Source organism: Mustela lutreola, chromosome 2, assembly GCF_030435805.1.
Source record: "Mustela lutreola isolate mMusLut2 chromosome 2, mMusLut2.pri, whole genome shotgun sequence".
Lineage (NCBI taxonomy): Eukaryota > Metazoa > Chordata > Mammalia > Carnivora > Mustelidae > Mustela > Mustela lutreola.
In genome coordinates, this window is record NC_081291.1 from 184,191,079 (window position 1) to 184,218,430 (window position 27,352).

Below are 27,352 nucleotides of genomic sequence, written 5' to 3' on the forward strand. Positions count from 1 at the left end.
AAAGCATTGACAAAGTACTGCATCACTTCCTGATCAAAACTCTTCAAAGTGTAGGGATAGAGGACACATACCTCAATATCATCAAAGCCATTTATGAAAAACACACCGCAAATATTATTCTCAATGGAGAAAAACTGAAAGCTTTTCCACTAAGGTCAGGAACACGGCAGGGATGTCCATTATCACCACTGCTATTCAACATATTACTAGAAGTCCTAGCCTCAGCAATCAGACAGCAAAAGGAAATTAAAGGCATCCAAATCGGCAAAGAAGAAGTCAAACTATCACTCTTTGCAGATGTTATGATACTATATGTGGAAAACCCCAAAGACTTCACTCCAAAACTGATAGAACTTGTATAGTAATTCAGTAAAGTGTCAGGATACAAAATCAATGCACAGAAATCAGTTGCATTTCTCTACACCAAAAACAAGACAGAAGAAAGAGAAATTAAGGAGTCAATCCCATTTACAATTGCACCCAAAACCATAAGAGACCTAGGAATAAACCTAACCAAAGAGGCAAAGAATCTACTCAGAAAACTATAAAGTACTCATGAAATAAATTGAGGAAGATACAATGAAATGGAAAAGTGTTCCATGCTCCTGGATTCGAAAAATAAATATTATGAAAATATCTATGCTACCTAAAGCAATCTTCACATTTAATGCAATTCCTATCAAAGTACCATCAATATTTTTCAAAGAAATGGAACAAATAATTCTAAAACTTATATGGAACCAGAAAAGACCTCGAATAGCCAAAGGAATATTGAAAAGGAAGCCAAAGTTGGTGGCATCACAATTCTGGACTTCAAGCTCTATTACAAAGCTGTCATCATCAAGACAGCATGGTACTGGCACAAAAACAGACACATAGATCAATGGAATGGAATAGAAAGCCCAGAAATAGACCCTCAACTCTATGGTCAACTAATCTTTGACAAAGCAGGAAAGAATGTTCAATGGAAAAAAGACAGCCTCTTCAATAAATGGTGTTAGGAAAATTGGACAGCCACATGCCGAAAAATGAAATTGGACCATTTCCTTACACCATACACAAAAATAGACTCAAAATGGATGAAGGACCTCAGTGTGAGAAAGGAATCCATCAAAATCTTTGAGGAGAACACAGGCAGCAACCTCTTTGACCTAAGCCGCAGCAACATCTTCCTAGGCACATCGCCAAAGGCAAGGGAAGCAAGGGCAAAAATGAACTATTGGGATTTTATCAAGATCAAAAGCTTTTGCTCCACAAAGGAAGCAGTTAACAAATCCAAAAGACAACTGACAGAATGGGAGAAGATATTTGCAAATGACATATCAGATAAAGGACTAGTGTCCAAAATCTATAAAGAACTTAGCAAACTCAACACTCAAAGAACAAATGGGCAGAGGACATGAACAGCCATTTCTGAAAGGAGACATCCAGATGGCCAACAGACACATGAAAAAATTCTCCATATCACTCAGCATCAGGGAAATACAAATCAAAACCACAATGAGATATCACCTCACACCAGTCAGGATGACTAAAATTAACAAGTCAGGAAATGACAGATGCTGGCGAGGATGTGGAGAAAGGGGAACCCTCCTACACTGTTGGTGGGAATGCAAGCTGGTGCAACAACTCTGGAAAACAGCATGGAGGTTCCTCAAAATGTTGAAAATAGAACTACCCTATGACCCAGCAGTTGCACTACTGGGTATTTACCCTAAATATACAAACGTAGTGATCCGAAGGGGCATGTGCACCCGAATGTTTATAGCAGCAATGTCCACAATAGCCAAACTATGGAAAGAACCTAGATGTCCATCAACAGATGAATGGATCAAGAAGATGTGGTATATATACACAATGGAATACTATGCAGCTATCAAAATAAATGAAATCTTGCCATTTGCGACAACTTGGATGGAACTAGAGCATATCATGCTTAGCAAAATAAGTCAAGGGGAGAAAGACAACTATCATATGATCTCCCTGATATGAGGAAGTAGTGATGCAACATGGAGAGTTAAGGGGGTAGGAGAAGAATCAATGAAACAAGATGGGATTGGGAGGGAGACAAACCATAAGTGACTCTCAATCTCACAAAACAAACTGAGGATTCCTGGGGGGAGGGGTGTTGAGAGAAGAGGGGTGGGGTTGTGGACATTGTGGAGGTTATGTGCTATGGTGAGTGCTGTGAAGTGTGTAAACCTAGCGATTCACAGACCTGTACCCCTGGGGATAAAAATATATTATATGTTTATTAAAAAATAAAAAATTAAAAAAAAAACTTTCACCAACTTATTGTCAGTCTTTCTCTATCGGTTTGAAATATTTCATAATTAAAAATGAATAATTCACAAATAAATAAAAGAACAGTGTAAGAAGTCTAGCAACAAATATTGAAATAGAAAATATCCAATTTTTACAAATATTTTGATGGATTTTAAAACTCAATGAAAATTTTTTGCTTCTGAAAAAAACTATGTATCTCATAGAAATATGTATTTCTTCTGAACTTGTAATGCCACAAATGATACCAATAGGTGGACAAGAGTACAACAACAAAATTGTGTGCTATATACCTCATCTAAAGTAGAAAAAAACAAAGCAAGTTTAATTTTTATTTTTGAAACATGTTTTAAGTTGATTATAAAAGGAATTAATATTCATTAAAGATTGGAAAAAGATTAAAATCTCATTTCCTAAACACTCTTTTATAACATTTTCTAGTAATAATCACTTCATTATTGTTGGTGTTTATTTTATCACCCCATCTTTCTCATATATATGAAATAGATTTTGCAATAATATGAAGACATACATATACATATATGTATAATTTCAATGTTTTACAAGGTGGAATCATATATAAACTGCATATAATGTCTTATAATCCAAGTATATTTTCACTTAAATCAAAAATGTTATATTCTCTCTTTTCATTGGTCTTTCATTGAAAAAGTCCTGTTTAAAATTTAAATACGGTGGTTTAGCTATCTCTTCTTTGTTCAACTTTATTCTTCCAACCCATGCTCAGGATCACTATCCATGCTTAAGGATTTTCAACAAGACATTTTCCTGAAGAAAGTAGTTCTATTCCTGAAATGAATGTAGATGCAATATTAGAAATAACAATTTTTTCACTAGGAAAAATATCACATGTATGAGTCATAATGTATTTAAACACTTCTATAAATGAACATCTAAATTTGTCCTCAATCCTTATTATAAGGAAACACAAAGCTTACTTCTATAACTCTATGTAGTCATGATGATTTCTTTAAAATAATTTTGAATAAAGATGATCATAGGGCAAACAGTTATGTATATTACCCCCAACAGTTACATATATTATTAAGGTTTTGATATTACTGTCAAGTTATCATCCAGATGTGTCATTCCAGTTTACATCAGTTGGTTGGATCAAAATGAGACAACTCATAGGATCTACTTTCTACCTCTCAACTATACTATGATTTTTCTCTTGTCTAGCCCTTTCCATTTAAGGAGAAAAGCATTAATGAAATGCAATTAATATCTTTTTCTATTATGTCTCAGATAATCTCTATTTTTCAAACATAGTGAATTATAAACAATGAATTCTGGAACACTGAAAATAAATTTTAAAAAAAGAAGACTTACATTTTTGAAATCTGGTCTCATCTATACAAGATCTGTCAGAAATTTTTTGGCCTCTCTGGCATGACACATGTTCTTTCTTATTTTATTGGTGTCTTAACAGAAGCTGGGGAGGAACAGGGTTGGATAACTACTGTTTATGCATTTTCCCAGTAAGTTTGGTGCGGTTTTATGTTCAAATTAGAAAATACTGGTTAAAGAACTCTTTTGAAGAAATATTGAAAGTAGACATTGTTATAATTAAGAACAAGATAAATAACTGCCAATACATTAGAAAAGTAAAAAGCAACTAAATCATAGCCCTAAAAAGAAAAAAAAAGGAAAGAAAAAGAAACTATAATAAGGTATAAAGTTTAGAAAACAAGCTGAGAGTTACAAAATTAAACATGTAAATTATTTGAAGAAAAGTCAGTTGAACTCCCTAGTTTAACTTAATTCCATAAATATTTTTTAAATATATAATACGCTCCAGGTACCACATCCTAAGGAGTTAGTGGTAAACAAGGTTGACACAGGATCTCCACTCCTGAAGTTTAGTCTAGTGGAAAGCATATTAAACAAGTAATTACAAAGTGATGTGTGTCACCAAAAGAGAAGTTCAGGATGAATAAAGCACATGTCAAGTGTCTTCTAAATGGGTTGGACAAGGCCATGAACACATTATCACATACCTAAGTTTCTCCTCATCATCACTGACCAGCTATATAGCAACCAACATCACATTTAATACTGAAATACTAGAAAGAAGCACTGTTAACATAAGAAATAAGACAAGGATGACTGCTGTCATCAATAACAGTTTTATGTGTGTTCTCACCAAGACAAAAGGTACAAAGAACAATTCAATCTTACAGGAAAGAAGCAAACTGATGAACTGTTACTTATTTCAGAGAATTAAAAAAAGATGAAGAACTTCAACAGCATTATTCAACATCAACACTGTTTTAAGGCATGCACTCTATGCCAAGGACTAGGTTTAAAAAAAAAAAAATAGCGGGAGTTTTCAGTATAGTAAGTGAAAACAGACAAGAAATGATTATTTTGTAGTGGGTTAAGAGCAGTACAGAGAGTTAACACAGTTTTATAATAATAGGAGAGCCAATTAACCCCTTCATAAATGCATCAGGAAAAGGCTTTCCTGAGATTTCAATATTAAATAGAGTCCTGTAGGATAAAAATGTATAGATGGGAAGGTATTTCTGGACAGCAAAATTTTCTTTTTAAAAGTGTAGGATGTAAGGCCAGCAAAATTAAAGCAAAAATAAACTATTGTGAATAAATTAAAATAAAAAGTTTCTACACAGTGAGTGAAAAAAAAATCAACAAAATTAAAAGGAAACCTACTGAATAGGAGAGAATATTTGCAAATGACATTTCAGATAAAGGGTTAGTATCCAAAATATAAAAGATCTGATACAACTCAATACCCAAAAAGCAATCCAGTGGAAAAATGGGCAGAAGACATGAAGAGACATTTCTCCAAAGAAGACCTACAAGTGGGCAACAGACACATGAAAAGATGCTCAACATTACTCATCATCAGAGAAATGCAAATTAAAACTACAATGGATCATCTCACACCTGTCAGAAAGGCTAAAATAGAAAACATAAGAAACAAGTGCCGGCAAAGATGTGGAGAAAGGGGAATTCTTGTGCACTATTGGTAGGAATGCAAACTGGTGCAGCCATTGTAGAAAACAGTATGGAAGTTCCTCAAAAAATTAAAAATTGAACTATACTATGACCTAGTAATTGAACTACTGGGTATTTGCCAAAAAAAATACAAAAATATTGATTCAAAGGAAGATATGCACCCTTATGTTTACTGCAACACTATTTTCAATAGCAAAATATGGAAGCACCCAAGATGTGGTATATATATGCAATGAAAATTATTCAGCCATAAAAAGATTGGTCTTGCCATTTACAACAATACAGATAGAGCTAGAGAGTATAATGCTAAGTGAAGTAAGTCAGTGAGAGAAAGGCAAATACCATATAATCTCACTCATATGTGGAATTTAAAATACAAAACAAATAACTATAGGAAAAGAAAAATAGAAAGACAGAGACAAACCAAGAAACAGACTCTTAACTATTGAGAACAAACTGATAGTTACCAGAGAAGAGTGAGTTGGGGGAATGAAGGAAATTGGGGATGGGGATTAAAGAGTACACTTAACATAATGGGGGAAAAAAAAGAACTAGAATAAAAAGATAAACAAAAAAGTGTAGGATATAACAGAGACCTTGACACATTCTGTGCATTTCAAAGCAATTAGTATAGCTGTAGCATCCAGGAGGAAAATGTAGAAGAACAAGAAATAAGTGTTGAGAGGCTACCATAGTTCAATTATAAAAGAAATTTAGACTTTGCCAAGAAAACACTGGGCAATGATGAAAGGATTCTAGGCAGTGGAATGGCATTACCAAATTTGTTTCTTACAAATGTATTCAAAAGTTAGAAATGCACGTTTAGGAGTTATTGCAGTAATCCAGGTGACAAACAGTTGTGATCACAACTAGGGCAGGGTTGGAGTTGGAGAAAAAAAAGCTGGATTCTAGGAAAAGAAAGGCCATAGAACTCATGGACCTAAGAGTGGGGCAGGCAATGAAAAAAAAAAAAAAATCAAACATACCTCCATGATGAATGGTGTACATTCATTGAAACAGGAACACTAGGGGCAAAGGATTGTAAATATAATGCTCCAAATTGTAAATATAAAGATAATAATTCTGGTTTCATCATGTTGAGTTTGAGATGCCTGTGCATTATTCAGTTGGAACTATTCAGTATAGAGTCAAAAGATATTGGTAGAACAGAATTTTAAGTCATCAGTGCATGAAAGAGATACTAATTCTAGTCCTAGGGGTTTGAGATGATCACTTAAGGTGAATAGATAAGACAGTCCTTCTCTTCCCACTACCAGTAGACCCAGTGGAACAAAAACATTTTTTAAACATTTTTATTAACCCATTTTGGATGTATAGATAGAAGTGATGAACGGGTAACTTTAGAGCCTACAATTTAAATATTGGCACAGAGCCTATAAATACTGGCACAGATGACAGGTAGAGTTATTTGTACTAGTTAGTTCTCTGCTGAGATTTGTTAACTAAGGTTGAATAAATCACTGGATTTCAGAGTGTGGGATCTTAGCATAGAAGGATTTTCGTTAGGAACACATAAGTAGAAAGAGATTCATATAACTAGAGAAAAAATTCCTCTCTATGTACATTCTTACCTGTTGAACATAATCTGAATTTTCTTTAGAGAGAGGGAAACAGATTAGCATGAATTGGCTTAAGGATACTGTCATTATCATGTTTTATGAGGAATGAGAATAACAATGAGCTAGATACTGTTCAGGACAAGATAGATGAGGTATTTCTGATTTATGGCCAATTATGATTAATTCATGTATCAATGATTATACATGGCTACTATAAGCCAGGCTTTTGGTTAAAAACCTGGGATTCAGTTTTGTTGTCTAGGAGATCATAGTCTATTATTTAACTAGAAAATAGACTTAAGAGTATTAGTTCCCCTTAACTAGGTGTTTCATCAGCTAAAATATATAGTCACACTTGGTTATTACTAAGAATTTTAATAAGCATGATAGGAAATCAATCTCTAGTTTCAAAGAACTAAGAGGTCAATTGCTTTCAAAGAAACAAAAAGTTAATTTAATCAATATTTCTCTCATTTTGAAACTGTCTGGAAAATTTTGAACAGTATCTTTGCCCCCTTTGACCCTTTTACTGTGGTGCTATTCCTCATAGGCCATGTTTTGGGAGGTTGCGATTGACTTTGTTGTGGTTTTCCAGGAAGTGGCTGGTGATTTTTACTACATATAAACTCAAGCCAGGAGACCCCTGGAGGCAACCGGTGGTAACTAAGTACCTTAGTGAATACACAACCTGAGAGAGTAGATGTGGTAGACTCTTTGGAAGGAGGCAGTAAGGAAGGTGGAGTGCAAGAGGAAGAGGAAGAGGAAGAGGAAGAAGAAGATGAAGAGGAGGAGGAGGATGTAGAGGAGGAAGAGGACTGTGGCTGAAAATTACTACTTTTCTTAACATAAAGCAGCCAGTCAATAGCCTGGGGTTGTTGGCTTACAACTTTGTTTTCAGGGCCTGCTGTCGGCCATTTGTTATTTAGCTCCTGTGTGATTTCAGGTTCAGATGGAGAGAAAATACGTATCTTCTCCATTCCTTCAAGGTTGTCTTCAGGGGCTTCATCAGGCTGATTTTCTTTCACAGGGGATGGGAGACAAGATGAGAGAGAAGTCTCTGGTAGAGAAAGGAGAAAAACTAATTTCACTTCTGTTTCTCCCTCAGAACCGAGTTCAGGTGTTGGTATGACAAACAGCGTTGCACCTCGAGGATCCTTCCTTCCTGTAAGATGGTTACACTGAGATTTTATGCAGGAAGCACAAGCTAAACAAACTACATAATTTGATGAAAGACGGGGACCAGGATGAGGATTTGGTCTTCCCCTCATCCTTCGAAAGAGAATCTGCCTACAGAGATCCCTCTGGATTCTAGTCTTGGAAAGAGAATTGACAATTTTATTTAGGACATCATCAGGCACAGTTCCACCTTTAACAATGCAAGGATAAATGTAATTTAAACTCCATGGAATTTCTTTATTTGATTCTGTCTTTGCACAAAATTCAAAGCTGTTTTTACTTTGGAATCTGGAGCCCAATGTTGAAGCAGCTATATTTCTGATAAAGTGTTTGGAGCTTGATAATGATGGACCTAAGACATTTGGTTTAGAATGGGATGAAGATAAATCTGTGGCTTTCTGTTTGTCATTTGGTGACAAAGTGCTCTGAAACTTGGAGTGACAAACTGGTGAGCTCAAGGTCCTAAAGTCCTGATTAAGTGTAAGCACTGTCTGAGATTTGAGTGAGAACAATGGCAAACTCTGAGCCTGGTGGACAGAATGTGCTGGAGGTGATTTCCTTGGTTTTGAGTGGGACAGTGGTAAACTCAGAACACAGGAACTAGAATTCAGTGTAGGTGCTGTCTGATATCTTGAGTCAGGTAACGGTGAGTTCAGAGCCATTTGATTGGATTTCGATGAACGTGATGACTGAAGCAAGACATTTATTTGAGGTGTAGAGTTGAGTGATGGTGAGCTCAAAGATCTTTGATTGAGCTCTAACAAAGATGTCCAAAGGCTATCCAATGAAGATGCTTTCTGAGGCCTGGATTGCGGTAATGTTGGGCTAAGCACTCTTTGATTAGATCCCAAAGATGATGATGTCCAGAGGATGTCTAGGGAAGGTGTATCTTGATGTTTGGAGGGAAATAATGATGAACTTGAGACTCCCTGATTAGACTTCTGTGAAGATGATGTCTGGCAAAAGTCTGGTGAAGATGAAGTCTGAGGTTTGGGGAGGGGTGATTGTGAGCTCAGATTTGTTTGGGTGGACTCCAAAGATGAAGATGTCTTATTAAGTTCAAGTGAAGATGTTGTCTCAGGTTTATGATGTATCACAGGTGAGCTCAGGGCTCTCCGATTAGGCCACAGTGAAGTTCTCTGGTGGAGGTCTAGTGAAGGGGTGGCCTGACATTTGGGTTGGGATACTGGTGCTTTCAGAGCCTTGTTATTGAAGCCCTGTGAAATTGTGTCCTGAGACTTGACAGATGACAATAATGAGAAGCTCTGTGCCATCTGCTTAGAGCTAACTGGAGGTGCTGCAAGATGATTACTATGGGACTGCAGTCTGACCACAGGCTGGTTATTAGATTGATTTAGTTTTTCACCTGTGTACTGATGTGTTAATGAATTGGTTGTGGCCAGTTGGTAAGAGTGTTCTAAAGGCACAAAGTGTTGATCATAACATGCCAATGGAATCATCTTGTGCTACTGATAGAGGTCTTTTTGAAAGCAGCTGGCTTGTAGGATATTTGAAAGTCTTTTAGATGGATTCATTGGACAATGAATATTTTAAAATAAATAGTCCTTGGTAGTTTCTTCCTTCTATCTTGTTTCCTCACTGTTAATTGCCAAATATCATAGAGTATATCAAAATTCAGATATAGATGAGGTTGGAAAAATTATGACCATTAGAGATTCTCTGCTATCTTCTCTTTCATTTCCTAGAGGTATTTTATTTTTCTCTTGAGGAAATAATGCCTGTTAATAAAATAATGAAGAGATTTCAGAAGAGATGCTGATAAGGATATTAATTTTCTCAAACAATTTTTTATAGTGATTAAGGCATGGGCTTTATGTAAAATCCAAGCCATTTACTCTGTGTGTAACTTTATTTTTTAAATTTTATTTATTTATTTGAAAGAGAGAGTGTGTAAGTGAGAGAGCATGAGCAGGCGGAGAAGCAGACTCCCTGTTCAGGAAGCCCAACATGGGGCTCAATCTCAGGATCCTGGGATCATGACCTGAGCTGAAGTCAGATGCTTAACCAAGCCACTCAGGTACCCCTGTGTGTAACTTTTGAATCCAGCTTTCTAAACCCCATTTATCTGTGAAATAGATAAATATTTAATTGATTGAGCTAAAAACTAACTAAATACAATTTCCCAGGATATAATAAAAGGTGATAGCCATTTCTGGTACTCTTAATACCAGCTTTAGTAAAACAAACAGAAAGACAAACAAACAAAAAACTATGGTAAGTTTGTTGCAGGAAATAAGAGAATATTAGAGGAAAGTGAAAAGGAAGTTCTTCTGAAATGTTGGTTTTCAATTTAGATTCAGTTACCTATCATTATTTTTAGCTTATTTCCAAAAGTCCATAATTCTGATTGAAAGTCTATTGCATACTTTTATTCTTGTTCTTGTCACCAATTCTTCTCATCAATATAGCTTTTGAAACTGTGACTACTACCTTTTAAAACTAATGTCTTTGGTCATATGCTTTCTTTCTATTCTGGGTCTCTCTATTCACTCTCTCATTTCTCTCTACGCCTTCAGTAAATTATTTTATTTTCCTCTCACCTCAATGTAGTCCTCAGTGTTATATCACCCATTCTCTTCTCTTTTTTATTTTATTCCTATGCGATCTCACTAGTTATGTTTAGGATTTAAAAATGGACTATAGAAAGAAGCCTCACAAAAAACAGAAACATATAGCTGGCCCAAGGTGCAAGCTCAGAAAAGATAGATGTGCTGTTTTTTAAAAGACAACACATTTGGGGCACCTGGGTGGCTCAGTTGGTTAAATGTCTTCCTTTGGCTCAGGTCATGAACCCAGGGTCCTGGGATTGAGCCCCACATCAGGCTTCCTGCTCAGCAAGGAGTCTGTTTCTCCCTTTGTCCTCACTCCTTTCTCACTCTCCCTCTCTCAAATAAGTAAACAAAAATCTACCCCCCCCAAATAAAACCGCATAATATAAGATGACATTATTTTAGTGCATTTTCATGGACAGGGGTCTATTCTTCTGGTTTTTAGGCTAAGACACATCATATGACAAAAAACTGGAAGTGACTGCAACAGACCTTGGATCTGCCAATTAAGGCATTGGTCCAAAGGCTCTTGAAGGATGGGAGCTATCAGTTTTGGTTTCATGACCCTTCCAAATGCTTTTGTGACTTACCAATCCAATTTCTGATGGACAAATTTATTGTTCATATATGTCAACTTATCCAATTTGTTAACTATCAATTCTATTATTACTAGAAGTTCTTCCCTTATGTCAAGGTATATTTTCACATATTTACTCCATTTAAAAATATATCTTATTGATATGATAATTCATTTGTTTTCAAGTTTTGAGTCAGTCTTTGTGAAATTTTCCAAGTACCAAGAAAATTATTTACACACCCATGAGTTTCTAATCTTTTGTCTCTAGTGCTGGTTTTCTCTTCAGCTTCAAAATTGTATTCCCAACTAATCATCAGACTTCTCTATCCCAAAGTCTCAAAGACAATTCAAATATAAAATGCATAAAACTCAATAAAGTTATTTCTCCTTCTAGAGAAATCTTTTTCTGTATCTTTTATCTCAGTGCCTAAAGTCTAATTATCTAATTTGGAATCTTTGAAATCATCCTGGAGAGCTTCAACCTCTAAAACCATTTAGATACCAATACTGGCTGAGTTTATCTCTTTCATATCTGAATTTACCTTTTCTTATCCAATGCCCCTATTTCAGTTTATACTGTAGGCATTTCTCATTTAGACAAATATATAATTAATGTTTATATCTTGCCCTCCTGACCTCACTCCCTCTCTTCCATCTCATCTTCCAAACGTTTGAAAAGAAATTCTTGCTGGTGAAACACAACTGCTGCTCACCCAGGAAATTCTTTCATTTTGTTGATGTATGCATGCATAATAAGCACTGAAGTTACTTGTGATTGCTGGATTTTGTGTGATGTGATTCAACACCAATTTTTTGAAGATAAGAAAATGGTACACTCCACTATGTACTGTCTGACACCCTAACAAGCTTCTGGATGGTAATATAGAATAACTTCATGACCTTGAGGAAGGCGAAAATTTCTTAGATAGTATCTAGTAAGCACTAAAAATTGATAAATTAAAACCAAGAACTCCCAGTCACCAAAATACACCATATTTATAAGGAGTAAAGGCAGTTCTAAGAATGTGAAAACATATTTACAATACATAATCTGAAAAAATACAGATATGGATATTATCATGGAAATATTACATATATAACCTCTGCATGTTGCTTAGAAAAAAATGCATTTGGCATCATGGAAAAATACACGGGCAAGCACTTCACAAATGAGGATATCCATATGCTAACACATATATGAAAAGAAGCTTAGCCCATTAGAAACCCATGAAATGCATATTTAAAAAACAGAGATATTATAATATATTATTAGGATGTGACTAAAACAAAATAAAATAAAAACAGACAAAGCCAAGAATTAGTGACTATGTAAATTAATTAGCACATTACACACACACACATTTACTATATTTTGCTCTGAGGTATAATCCAACAGGCATGCAATAAATGAATATTTGCACCAAATACATTGCTCTAGGATGTTCAGTGGAACATTATCCATAATATCTCCAAACTCAAATTAACTGTCAATTAATAGCAGAATATATAAATAATTTATGATATAGTCATATAATGAAATACCAAACAATAATGAACCTAACAAAAGTCTAGCACCATGCAACTACATGGATGCATCTCACATACACAATGTTGAATGAAAGTAATAATATGCATAAAAAATACTACATAATTTTACAAAAGAAAATATAAAAATAAGGTCATACTAACTATGATCTTAAAAGTCAAACTAATACTTGAGGAGGTACAGATTAGGAGGAAACAAAAACTTCTAGGGTGGTGGTAATATTCTGTTTCCTGACCTGGAAGATGATTGCATGGGTGAACTCATTTTGTGATAATTGAGCTCTAACACTTACACTATGTGTATTTTTGTATGTTTCTTAACTTCAATAGAAAGTTAAAAAATACATAACTTGATGTTAATATGAAAAGACACATCTGAAACAAAATTGCACTGAAAGGTGAAGCATTAAAGAATGAACCAAGATCTGGCACACAGATGTAATGAAAACTTGAAAAAAAAGAAAAAGAAAAATGTAATGTGGAAATCCTACTATCATATGTAGAGGAATAAAGAAATTCAAAACAAATGGAACTAACAAAACTCTATTTAAGACAAGAAACAGAGAAAACTAACATTTCTGAATATTTTCCACTTCAAGACATTCACAAATGGCACTCCCATTTCAAAGAATGTGTTTTGCTAAAGCATATAAATATTAAAAGTACTCATGAAATGGTGGAAAGTTGAGTGAAGCTATAACTACAGAAGAAAATGAATACCACTTAAGAAAAAAATAAACCCACATATATAGTCTTTGTGCCCAAATTCTTTTAATAGATGAGTTCTTTCAAACTTGAAATGAAGAGATTTACATACTTATACAAGCCTTTTCAGAATATGATAAATAGAAATAGTCTAAATTTGTTCTATGAAACTGCTGTACAGGATTCTGATATTAAACCATGACAAAAATAGTTCAAAGTTAAAAGAAAAATAATAAAATGATACTCGTTTCATATGTAAAATTCCTAAATAGAATAAAACATTTAACACTATAATAAAATAATAATCATCTATCACTAACTTGATCTTATTCTGGCAATGTAATGATTTATTAGTAAACTATCATTTGTCATGTTCGTAATTCAGAATAAATCTTAATAGATGCTCAAAAAAAGTCACTTTATAAAATCTAACTCACTCCTAATTCACTCCTCATAAAACTCAGTAAACTACTAGGAAAAAAACTAGTTGTTTAGTGAAAACAAACCTCTATCCGAAAGTAAAATGAAGTCATTCAGTTGATATTGAAATATGAGCTAATCCTACCATAGGCTGATAATAGACAAGCATATCCATCATGTAGTCACTATTATGATTTAATATTGTTTGGGAAGGTCTGGCCAATGTAATAATGAAGAAAACAGAAAAAAAAAGAAATATAACTATTGAAAAGACAAATTATCTCCCTATGCATATTGTGTGATTAAAAACCCAATTTAGACTAAAGAAAACCTGATAGAATCAGTAATATATTAAAATTCAGAAAGTTCAGTGAAATTACTTTACTAAGTCAATGTATATGAATCAAGAATTTTACTAAATATCAACATTTGGCAGGTTATATAATCATCATAGATACTTTCTATATAATTTTCTCATGCCTAGTAGTCAAAGAAGTCCAACAATTTACTGTGTCTGCTTCTTTTGTATCTTTCAATTCTTTTTGCAATGCACAAATGTTCCTTGCTTTCATTCTACTTCCTTTTTCTTTTTTTTTTTTTTTATAATTTTTTTATTTTTTATAAACATATATTTTTATCCCCAGGGGTACAGGTCTGTGAATCACCAGGTTTACACACGTCACAGCACTCACCAAATCACATGCCCTCCCCAATGTCCATAATCCCAACCCCTTCTCCCAAACCCCCTCCCCCCGGCAACCCTCAGTTTGTTTTGTGAGATTAAGAGTCACTTATGGTTTGTCTCCCTCCCAATCCCATCTTGTTTCATTTATTCTTCTTCTACCCACTTAAGCCTCCATGTTGCATCACCACTTCCTCATATCAGGGAGATCATATGATAGTTGTCTTTCTCTGCTTGACTTATTTCGCTAAGCATGATACGCTCTAGTTCCATCCATGTTGTCGCAAATGGCAAGATTTCATTTCTTTTGATGGCTGCATAGTATTCCATTGTGTATATATACCACATCTTCGTGATCCATTCATCTGTTGATGGACATCTAGGTTCTTTCCATAGTTTGGCTATTGTGGACATTGCTGCTATAAACATTCGGGTGCATGTGCCCCTTTGGATCACTACATTTGTATCTTTAGGGTAAATACCCAATAGTGCAATTGCTGGGTCATAGGGCAGTTCTATTTTCAACATTTTGAGGAACCTCCATGCTGTTTTCCAGAGTGGCTGCACCAGCTTGCATTCCCACCAACAGTGTAGGAGGGTTCCCCTTTCTCCGCATCCTCGCCAGCATCTGTCATTTCCTGACTTGTTGATTTTAGCCATTCTGACTGGTGTGAGGTGATATCTCATTGTGGTTTTGATTTGTATTTCCCTGATGCCGAGTGATATGGAGCACTTTTTCATGTGTCTGTTCGCCATCTGGATGTCTTCTTTGCAGAAATGTCTGTTCATGTCCTCTGCCCATTTCTTGATTGGATTATTTGTTCTTTGGGTGTTGAGTTTGCTAAGTTCTTTATAGATTCTGGACACTAGTCCTTTATCTGATATGTCGTTTGCAAATATCTTCTCCCATTCTGTCAGTTGTCTTTTGATTTTGTGAACTGTTTCCTTTGCTGTGCAAAAGCTTTTGATCTTGATGAAATCCCAGTAGTTCATTTTTTCCCTTGCTTCCCTTGCCTTTTGCGTTGTTCCTAGGAAGATGTTGCTGCGGCAGAGGTCGAAGAGGTTGCTGCCCGTGTTCTCCTCAAGGATTTTGATGGATACCTTTCGTACATTGAGGTCCTTCATCCATTTTGAGTCTATTTTTGTGTGTGGTGTAAGGAAATGGTCCAATTTCATTTTTCTGCATGTGGCTGTCCAATTTTCCCAGCACCATTTATTGAAAAGGCTGTCTTTTTTCCATTGGACATTCTCTCCTGCTTTGTCGAAGATTAGTTGACCATAGAGTTGAGGGTCTATTTCTGGGCTCTCTATTCTGTTCCATTGATCTATGTGTCTGTTTTTGTGCCAGTACCATGCTGTCTTGATGATGACAGCTTTGTAATAGAGCTTGAAGTCCGGAATTGTGATGCCACCAACGTTGGCTTTCTTTTTCAATATCCCTTTGGCTATTCGAGGTCTTTTCTGGTTCCATATAAATTTTAGAATTATTTGTTCCATTTCTTTGAAAAAGATGGATGGTACTTTGATAGGAATTGCATTAAATGTGTAGATTGCTTTAGGTAGCATAGACATTTTCACAATATTTATTCTTCCAATCCAGGAGCATGGAACATTTTTCCATTTCTTTGTGTCTTCCTCAATTTCTTTCATGAGTACTTTATAGTTTTCTGAGTATAGATTCTGTGTCTCTTTGGTTAGGTTTATTCCTAGGTATCTTATGGTTTTGGATGCAATTGTAAATGGGATTGACTCCTTAATATCTCTTTCTTCTGTCTTGCTGTTGGTGTAGAGAAATGCAACTGATTTCTGTGCATTGATTTTATATCCTGACACTTTACTGAATTCCTGTATAAGTTCTAGCAGTTTTGGAGTGGAGTCTTTTGGGTTTTCCACATATAGTATCATATCATCTGCGAAGAGTGATAATTTGACTTCTTCTTTGCCGATTTGGATGCCTTTAATTTCCTTTTGTTGTCTGATTGCTGAGGCTAGGACCTCTAGTACGATGTTGAATAGCAGTGGTGATAATGGACATCCCTGCCGTGTTCCTGACCTTAGCGGAAAAGCTTTCAGTTTTTCTCCATTGAGAATGATATTTGCGGTGGGTTTTTCATAGATGGCTTTGATGATATTGAGGTATGTGCCCTCTATCCCTACACTTTGAAAAGTTTTGATCAGGAAGGGATGTTGTACTTTGTCAAATGCTTTTTCAGCATCTATTGAGAGTATCATATGGTTCTTGTTCTTTCTTTTATTGATGTGTTGTATCACATTGACTGATTTGCGGATGTTGAACCAACCTTGCAGCCCTGGAATAAATCCCACTTGGTCGTGGTGAATAATCCTTTTAATGTACTGTTGAATCCTATTGGCTAGTATTTTGTTGAGTATTTTTGCATCTGTGTTCATCAAGGATATCGGTCTATAGCTCTCTTTTTTGGTGGGATCCTTGTCTGGTTTTGGGATCAAGGTGATGCTGGCTTCATAAAATGAGTTTGGAAGTTTTCCTTCCATTTCTATTTTTTGGAACAGTTTCAGGAGAATAGGAATTAGTTCTTCTTTAAATGTTTGGTAGAATTCCCCCGGGAAGCCGTCTGGCCCTGGGCTTTTGTTTGTTTGGAGATTTTTAATGACTGTTTCAATCTCCTTACTGGTTATGGGTCTGTTCAGGCTTTCTATTTCTTCCTGGTTCAGTTGTGGTAGTTTATATGTTTCTAGGAATGCATCCATTTCTTCCAGATTGTCAAATTTATTGCCGTAGAGTTGCTCATAGTATGTTCTTATAATAGTTTGTATTTCTTTGGTGTTAGTTGTGATCTCTCCTCTTTCATTCATGATTTTATTTATTTGGGTCCTTTCTCTTTTCTTTTTGATAAGTCGGGCCAGGGGTTTATCAATTTTATTAATTCTTTCAAAGAACCAGCTCCTAGTTTCGTTGATTTGTTCTATTGTTTTTTTGGTTTCTATTTCATTGATTTCTGCTCTGATCTTTATGATTTCTCTTCTCCTGCTGGGCTTAGGGTTTCTTTCTTGTTCTTTCTCCAGCTCCTTTAGGTGTAGGGTTAGGTTGTGTACCTGAGACCTTTCTTGTTTCTTGAGAAAGGCTTGTACCGCTATATATTTTCCTCTCAGGACTGCCTTTGTTGTGTCCCACAGATTTTGAACCGTTGTATTTTCATTATCATTTGTTTCCATGATTTTTTTCAATTCTTCTTTAATTTCCCGGTTGACCCATTCATTCTTTAGAAGGATACTGTTTAGTCTCCATGTATTTGGGTTCTTTCCAAACTTCCTTTTGTGGTTGAGTTCTAGCTTTAGAGCATTGTGGTCTGAAAATATGCAGGGAATGATCCCAATCTTTTGATACCGGTTGAGTCCTGATTTAGGACCGAGGATGTGATCTATTCTGGAGAATGTTCCATGTGCACTAGAGAAGAATGTGTATTCTGTTGCTTTGGGATGAAATGTTCTGAATATATCTGTGATGTCCATCTGGTCCAGTGTGTCGTTTAAGGCCTTTATTTCCTTGCTGATCTTTTGCTTGGATGACCTGTCCATTTCAGTGAGGGGAGTGTTAAAGTCCCCTACTATTATTGTATTATTGTTGATGTGTTTCTTTGATTTTGTTATTAATTGGTTTATATAGTTGGCTGCTCCCACATTGGGGGCATAGATATTTAAAATTGTTAAATCTTCTTGTTGGACAGACCCTTTGAGTATGATATAGTGTCCTTCCTCATCTCTTATTATAGTCTTTGGCGTAAAATCTAATTGATCTGATATAAGGATTGCCACTCCTGCTTTCTTCTGATGTCCATTAGCATGGTAAATTCTTTTCCACCCCCTCACTTTAAATCTGGAGGTGTCTTCGGGCTTAAAATGTGTTTCTTGGAGGCAACATATAGATGGGTTTTGTTTTTTTATCCATTCTGATACCCTGTGTCTTTTGACAGGGGCATTTAGCCCATTCACATTCAGGGTAAGTATTGAGAGATATGAATTTAGTGCCATTGTATTGCCTGTAAGGTGACTGTTACTGTATATGGTCTCTGTTCCTTTCTGATCTACCACTTGTAGGCTCTCTCTTTGCTTAGAGGACCCCTTTCAATATTTCCTGTAGAGCTGGTTTGGTATTTGCAAATTCTTTCAGTTGTTGTTTGTCCTGGAAGCTTTTAATCTCTCCTTCTATTTTCAATGATAGCCTAGCTGGATATAGTATTCTTGGCTGCATGTTTTTCTCGTTTAGTGCTCTGAAAATATCATGCCAGCTCTTTCTGGCCTGCCAGGTCTCTGTGGATAAGTCAGCTGCCAATCTAATATTTTTACCATTGTATGTTACAGACTTCTTTTCCCGGGCTGCTTTCAGGATTTTCTCTTTGTCACTGAGACTTGTAAATTTTACTATTAGGTGACGGGGTGTGGGCCTATTCTTATTGATTTTGAGGGGCGTTCTCTGAACCTCCTGAATTTTGATGCTCGTTCCCTTTGCCATATTGGGGAAATTCTCCCCAATAATTCTCTCCAGTATACCTTCTGCTCCCCTCTCACTTTCTTCTTCTTCTGGAATCCCAATTATTCTAATGTTGTTTCATCTTATGGTGTCACTTATCTCTCGAATTCTCCCCTCGTGGTCCAGTAGCTGTTTGTCCCTCTTTTGCTCAGCTTCTTTATTCTCTGTCATTTGGTCTTCTATATCACTAATTCTTTCTTCTGCCTCATTTATCCTAGCAGTGAGAGCCTCCATTTTTGATTGCACCTCATTAATAGCTTTTTTGATTTCACCTTGGTTAGATTTTAGTTCTTTTATTTCTCCAGAAAGGGCTTTTATATCTCTCGAGAGGGTTTCTCTAATATCTTCCATGCCTTTTTCGAGCCCGGCTAGAACCTTGAGAATTGTCATTCTGAACTCTAGATCTGACATATTACCGATGTCTGTATTGATTAGGTCCCTAGCCTTCGGTACTGCCTCTTGTTCTTTTTTTTGTGTTGAATTTTTATGTCTTGTCATTTTGTCCAGATAAGAGTAAATGAAGGGGCAAGTAAAATACTAAAAGGGTGGCAACAACCCCAGGAAAATATGCTTTAACCAAATTAGAAGAGATCCAAAATCGTGAGTGGGGAGAAAGGGGATAAAAAGAGGTTCAAAAAGGAAGAAAGAAAAAAAAAAAAAAACAAAAAGAAAAGAAAAAAAAAAAAGAAAAGAAAAGAAAAGAATTTTTAAAAAAAGAAAACACCTAAGAAAAATGTAAAAAAGAAAATATATATATATTAGATAAACTAGTAAAAAATCGTTAAAAAAGAAAAAGGTAACAGTTAAAAAAAAATTTTACCCGAAGGCGAGAAAAAAAAAAAAATGAAAAAGAAAAAATTAAATTAACTGCAAGACTAAAAAAAATCACAGGAAAAAAGCCATGAGTTCCGTGTTTGGCTTTCTCCTCCTCTGGAATTCTGCTGCTCTCCTTGGTATTGAAACCGCACTCCTTGGTAGGTGAACTTGGTCTCGGCTGGATTTCTTGTTGATCTTCTGGGGGAGGGGCCTGGTGTAGTGATTCTCAAGTGTCTTTGCCCCAGGCGGAATTACACCGCCCTTACCCGGGGCCAGGGTGAGTAATCCGCTCGGGTTTGCTTTCAGGAGCTTTTGTTACCTGAGCGCTTTCCGTAGAGTTCTGGAGGACGGGAATACAAATGGCGGCCTCCTGATCTCTGGCCCGGAGGAGCTGAGAGCCCAGGGCCCCACTCCTCAGTGCGCCCTCAGAGAACAGCGCCCAGTTACTCCCGTCTGCCTGACCTCCGGCCGCGCTCCGAGCTCACCGAGCCTGCGACCGGTTCAAGGTAACACGGAGCTGCGAGCTTACGGTCAGCTCTGTCTCTGTAGCCGGCTTTCCCGTTCCAATACCCGCAAGCTCTGCGACACTCAGACACCCCCGATCCTTCTGTGACCCTGCGGGACCTGAGACCACGCTGACCCCGCGTGGGCTTCGCCCCGGTTTAGCCTCTGGAGCGATGTCCCTCAGCGGAACAGACTTTTAAAAGTCCTGATTTTGTGCACGGCTGCTCCGCTGCTTGCCGGGAGCCGGCCCCTCCCCCCGGGGTCTATCTTCCCGTCGCTTTGGATTCACTTCTCCGCCGGTCCTACCTTTCAGAAAGTGGTTGTTTTTCTGTTTCCAGAATTGCTGTTCTTCTTCTCTTCGATCTGCCGATGGATTTTCAGGTGTTTGCAATCTTTAGATAAGCTATCTAGCTGATCTCCGGCTAGCTGAAGCAGTCTCAGCTTGCTACTTCTCCGCCATCTTGACTCCTCCCCCTACTTCCTTTTTCAAAACATATTTCTAATAAGCAGAAAAATTATAATTGGAAATTGCAGTAAGTTTTTCATTAATGGATAGAAATAAGCAGGAAATCAGTAAAATTTTGTACTTAAGATTTAAAAAACACTGTCAATTAACTTGACCTAATTGAGAACATTTCACTCCAAAAACATTCTTCTCAAGTGTACATGATATAGTCACCAAAACATTATAGGCCATACAACAAATTTCAATAAATTCAAATGGGTTTGAATTATACATAGCATGTTCTTGGATTTTACAATGAAATTAATTATAAATCAGTAACAAAAATATTTGAAAATGTAATCAAACATTATAAATAATACACTTCTAAATAACCCATTGATCAAAGACAAAAAGAAAGGAATTATTTTGCAATAAATGAAAATAGAACTAGAATGTATAAAAATGTGTAGGATGCTATTAACGCTTAACTTAGGAGGGGGTAGATATCTGTAGCATTAAATATCTGTATTAGAAAAGAAGAAAACTCAAACCAAGGACACTGGGTTGCTTATTAAGCAAGGAGAAAAATAGCATACTAAGCCAAAATGAAGCATAAAAAAATGATAGAATTAGAAGGGAAATTAATAATACAGAAACCAGAAAATCAAAGATGCCAAAATCTGATTGAGATCAATAAAACTGAAAACATTTAGTCAGACATGTCCAGAAGAAAACAAAGAGGAAGAGAAAAATAAAAATACCAGGAATGAAAGACGTGGTATCACTACCAACTCTATAGATATTAAAAAGTAAGGTATAACCATTAATATTACACCAATATATTAGACAACTCAGATGAAAGAGACATATTTCTTGAAAGACACAAACTGCCAAAACTTGCTCAAAAATAAATTTAAACAATTACAGATCTGGGGTGCCTGGGTGGCTCACTCCATTAAGAGTCTGTCTTCGGCTCAGATTATAATCCCAGGGTGCTAGGATTGAGCCCCATATTGGACTCTCTGCTCAATGGGAAGTCTGTTTCTCCCTCTCCCACTCCCCCTGCTTGTGTTTCCCCTCTCTTTCTCTCTTTCTCTGTGTCAAATAAATAAATAAAAATCTTAACAACAACAACAAAAGCAACCTACAGATCTCTGGGTGTGTCTAGGTGGGTCAATCAGTTAAGCAGCTGCCTTCTGCTCAGGCCATGATCTTAGGGTCCTGTGATCACTTCCACATTAGGCTCCTCACTGAGAGAGGAGCCTACTTCTGCTTCTCCCTCTCTCTCTGCATCGCTCCCTGCTTCTGCTCTGTCACTCTCTCAAATAAATAAATGAAATCTTTAAAGAAAAAAAAAAAACCTACAGATCTCCATACCTATGAAATAAATTGAATTTGAGTGTAAAACCTTCCCACACAGAGGGGAACCTGGGTGGCTCATTTGGTTATGCACCAGACTCTTGATTTTGGCTCAGGTCATGATCACAGCATCGTGAAATTGAGTGCTGTGTCAGGTTCCATGCTGGTTGTAGAGCTTGCTTGGGATTCTCTCTCCCTCCGCCTCTGTTGCTCCCCCCAAAACAAAAACAAAAACAAAAACAACCTTTCCACAAAGAAAACCCAGACTCTGATGGCTTCATTGGTGTATTGTACCAAATATTTAAGGAAGAAACAATACCAGTTCTGCACATAATCTCCTAGAAATGTAAAATGGAAGAATTTCTTCATAACTCTTCCTATGAATCTTGATACCAAAAAAACAAACAAAAGCATTACTAGATTAAAACATACAAACTTAAAGACCTATCTCCTTAGATAGATGCATAAATCCCAAAGTTCTAACAAGTCAAATCCAACAACATATAAAAAGGGTAATACTTTCCCCCAAATCCATGAACCCAATCTTAATCATGAGAAAATGTCAAACAGGCCCAAATTAAGAAAAATTTTATAAAATATTTCACCACTACTCCATAAAAGTATCAGTCACAAAAAGCAAGTAGCAATAGAGAAGCTGTCACAGACTGGAAAAAAATCTAAGCATAACGACTAAATGCAGTGTGGTATCTTGGATTAGATCAGTGAAAAGACATTAATGGAAAAATCCATGAAATTTTACTAAATCTGTAGTTTAGTATTTGTATATAATAGTATTTTACCAATGTTAATGTCTTTTTTTTTTTTATATTTAAAGAGAATGTCTTTGTTTTGATAAATACACAATGGTTGTGTAACATGTTAACATTAGAAAAATCTCAGTGAAGAGTTAGAATGCAAAGGAGCTAAAATAGAACAGCTTTGAAAAAATAAAATTGGAAGACCAACATTACCTGACATCAAGACTTATTAAAGAACAATAGCTGGGGCCCCTGGGTGGATTGGCTGGTTAAGCATCTAACTCTTGATTTTGGCACAGGTCATGATCTCAGGGTCATGAGATAGATTCCTGAGTGCCTGGGCTCTGCAGTGGGTAGGCAGTCTGCTTAAGAGTCTCTCTTCCTCTCCACTTGCTCCTCCCCCTGCTCTTTCTCTCTCACTCTGATCTCATATAAATAGATAAATCTTTAAAAAAAAAAAAAGGCAACAACAGTCAAAATGTTCTTTTTGGGCATAAAGGAACTCAAGTAAATCAATGGAACAAAATAGGAATTCAGAATTACACCCACACATTTATGGACAGCTGATGTTTTTTTTTTTTTAGAATGTGCAAAAACAATTCAGTGGAGAATAGTCCTTTCAAATGATGCTGTAATCACTGGATATACATCTACAAAAAAATGTGAAGTTTGACCCATAACTCAAATTATATACAAAAATCAATTTATAATGGCATTACAGATCTAACATAATACCTAAATCTACAAAATTCTTAAAGAAAATAGAGAAAATCTTTGTGACTTTGAACTGGGTATAAATTTTTAGATGTGACACCAAAAGCACAACCAATAAAAGACAAATGAATAAGTTGAACTTCACCAAAATTAAAAGTTTCTACTCTTCATAAGCTACTTTTGGGAAAATGAATAGATAAATTATAAACTTAGGGAAAATATGTGCAAACAATGTATCTGAAAAAGGACATGTTATCAAGAGTATATAGATAACTCTCAAAATACAATAACAATGTAAGTGATCCAATTTAAAAAATGGGCAAAATATTTGGACAGCTCTCCAAAGATGATATACAAATGGGAAATAAACACAAGAAAAGACACTCAACATCATTAATCATTAGGAAATGCAATTTGAAACCACAAGAGATATGACTAAATACCTATTAGAGCTGCTAAAATTTTTTAATGTTCTCCTACTAAGTGTTGACAAGAATGTGGAAGAAATAGAACTCTGATGCACTATTGGTGAGAATTTAAAATAGCCCAAGAAGTTTGGAAAATAGGTTGACCATTTCTTAGAAAGCTAAATAACACACGCATCTTATAATCCAGCCACTCCACTCCTAGTATTTACCCAAGAGAAAAGAAAGCACACACCCATACAAAGACTTGCAGAGATACGTTCACTGCAGCTTTAATTTAATAGTTCAAAACTGAAAATAATCTCATGTCCATCAGCAGATGAATGAATCAATAATTTGTAGTAGTTCCACATACTACTACTAATTTCAGGAGTCCCATCCTCAGTTGAGAATTTAACAGCAAAATTATTACAAATCAGTAGGGGGAAAAAAAAAAAAACCCTAGTGTAAAACAAAGGGAGTCTCGTAAACCAACCTCATTTAGCATCTCAATTGTTAAGACCTCTGATAAAAAACAGTACAATGAGGTAAATGCTTTGTGTTCTCAGTAAACCATCAAAATAGACATAGGTGCATCCTCCAAAGAAAGCCTTCTTCAAAAGAAATCAGAGGCCTCTAAGAAACCCATACAACAAAAATATAAATGCACAGATGCCTTAAAAATTGGTGAAGACTGGTTTAGCATTTTATATCCAGCATTCTTATTGTATATATAGATTAATTTTCCAGCAATGTCACATTGAGTTAATAGTCAGAATATGCAATATCTAATTTTTTTCTTTTAAATTTTAGTCTGGAGTAACCTACTATCATTTTAAGGTTTGGTTTGCTTAAACCAAATAGTCTCCTGCCTGCCAAACTCAACACCTAAAATACCCTTGGGCCTATATTATTTTTACAATTCAAAGATCTGAATTTAGAGAATTTCTTGGAAGTTAATTCTTAATGTGCTAGTCATTGATCATTCTAAGAGGATAATCCTCTTTTTGGAGCCAAATGCATAAGATGCACTGGCTCAGGTATGCAGACTTCAGAAGAAACCTCTGCAATCCTAGGCTTATCTCTAGCCTGACATGAGTACTTGACATGAATACCTGACATTTCTACTTTGTTGAGCTCAGACATTCAGCTCTCATTCTCTGAATGTTATTATACCTGCATATACATGCATTGTCATCTATATATATATTCCTGATTATATATGTGCCTGTCCCCAGGAGAAGTTGCATAAAAACTAAAAATATGGCTCTTTCAATGATTCTTAGAAAAGAAACTTGAGCTACTCTCATGCTAGATAATCTTGTAGGCTATATACTATTTACATTCTTTGTGAGGAAAAAGTAATACTGAGAGGACTATGTCCTATGGACAGAAAAATTATAATTCCTAGGCTGCCATTTCCAGAAAGAGCTCTATAATTCTCTATTCAAAGTAAGAGCATTGAGAAAATTCTGCCTTTTCCACCTGCAATCAAGTTGTCACCCAAATACAGGGAGTTGTTAGTGGAGTGTACTTCAAGCAACCCTGCCATGAATTCTGCAGAAATCTATCCATCGCTATGCAGCTGTATTCAATGCTGTCTATCTTCTCTATTCTCTCCTAGACAAGTTCAAGAACCATGGACTTGGTATGTAAAGAGCTAAATCAGCCCATTCTAGACACATTTTACAAAATTTGCTTTGTAAAAGTCCATTAATTTTTCTGCTTGTGATTGTTTAATTTCAGGAAAATTAATCATTTAAATATTCTAATGAGAAGTGTAATATGTATTTGTCATTGAAAACTTGAGAATATGATCAACAAAAATAATACATAATCCCATTATCCAGAGTTATTATGTGTATATCATTCCAGTGTTTCTATATACCAGCATTTTTATACAAATATGAGGTGCTTATCATTTTCTTTTTTGGTTAGTGAAATAATAAATATTTTCATGTCTTTAAAGATTTTTCTCAAATACAATCTTAATTCATGTCCATAAGTATCATTGTATTTCCATTATTTAAAAGTGAGGCTTTGAAGATCATTATCTTAACCAATATTTTTTTACATCTCTGCTTTTAGACTATTTTCTAGAACTAGTAGTTTAGGATAAAATTTTGTATTTTCAGACTTTAAAATATTTTGCTAAATATTCCCCCAGGAAATTTGTAAAAATAAATAAAAATACATTCCCATCAGTAATAGATAAGTGACATTTAGCTATTTCATAAACTCTGGCTCCAGAACATATAAGATATTTTTCTATTTGCTGGCCTTTGTTCCATGGCCACTTGTTTTAATATCCATATTTTAAATATCAGCTAAATTTTGACTATATTATTTTGTTGTTAAGTCCATGGTCCCTTTATTTACCCATGATTCAGTGTATTCATCTTTGTGTTATTGAGTATAAGGGTTCTTTATATATTTTTATTGTATATTATAACAATTTATAATTAGTATATTTATATGTATAATGTATTATGTATTATAATGTCTACTTTTATCACAAATACTGCAAATATTTCTCTTACACTGTCTGCTATAAAAAATTTATATTGTCTTTGATCCACCCAATATGATAATTTCATTCAAGATTTATATAAAAGTTTTTACTCGTGACATGTGTGAGAACATAAACAGAAATTCCAACAAAGTTAGTGTGTACAACAAATCCACAAGATGTTGAACACTAAAGTAAATAGGGATGCCTTATGATATCAAATTAATTATGAAGATCATCAAGTTGTTTAACATAAAAGCACAATTTAAAGGTTTTGAGGTTCTTTCCATGTTATTTTCAAGTAACAGAAGCATGTGTATTTGTGTGTTTGTGTGTTGCCAAATCAAGAATGTTTTACACTTTCATAATCATGTTCTTAAGAGATGCGTGGACTTCTCTATCAGATGAGAAGTCCAGTAAGGCTTCAAAGAAGAAGAGACATATGAATTGGATTTTTGAAAAATCATTTCACCATTGATAATCAAGGGAAGGTCATCTTATGAAAAGGCACAAAATTATGAAAGAACTTAAAACATACAGGGACAGTGAGAAATTCACTGCGGCACTCCTGGAAATATGAGGATGGAAGCAGATGAAGAGGGGTCCTGTATGTAGTTCTAAAAAATATACCTCTTATCCTGGGGGTGACTGATGAGCAGGGGAAACAATCAAATGAAAAGTGAGACCGTTAAGATAAACATGAATATTCAGACTATTAACTCTCTAGCAGGAACCAAGTAGAACAGCGTCTTGCTAATTGGCTACTTGTTGCTAATACAAAGTTTATTGACA

The 27,352-nt window shown here is 35.5% G+C and overlaps 1 protein-coding gene across 5 annotated transcripts in view; it reads right to left on the reverse strand.

The window, feature by feature from the left end:
* Positions 1-2,714: 2,714 nt before the first annotated feature.
* Positions 2,715-27,352, reverse strand: part of CSNKA2IP (casein kinase 2 subunit alpha' interacting protein) — a 121,666-nt gene continuing 97,028 nt past the window's right edge. For 4 of the 5 annotated variants that reach the window (XM_059164422.1, XM_059164421.1, XM_059164419.1 and 1 more), the window contains one exon: positions 5,553-9,781. In XM_059164422.1, coding sequence (XP_059020405.1) covers positions 7,337-9,502 — 2,166 coding nt within the window. In that variant the 5' untranslated portion in view covers positions 9,503-9,781 and the 3' untranslated portion in view covers positions 5,553-7,336. Of the gene's footprint in view, positions 3,094-5,552; positions 9,782-27,352 lie in introns of those variants that run through there. The other variant, XM_059164423.1, reaches the window with a different exon arrangement.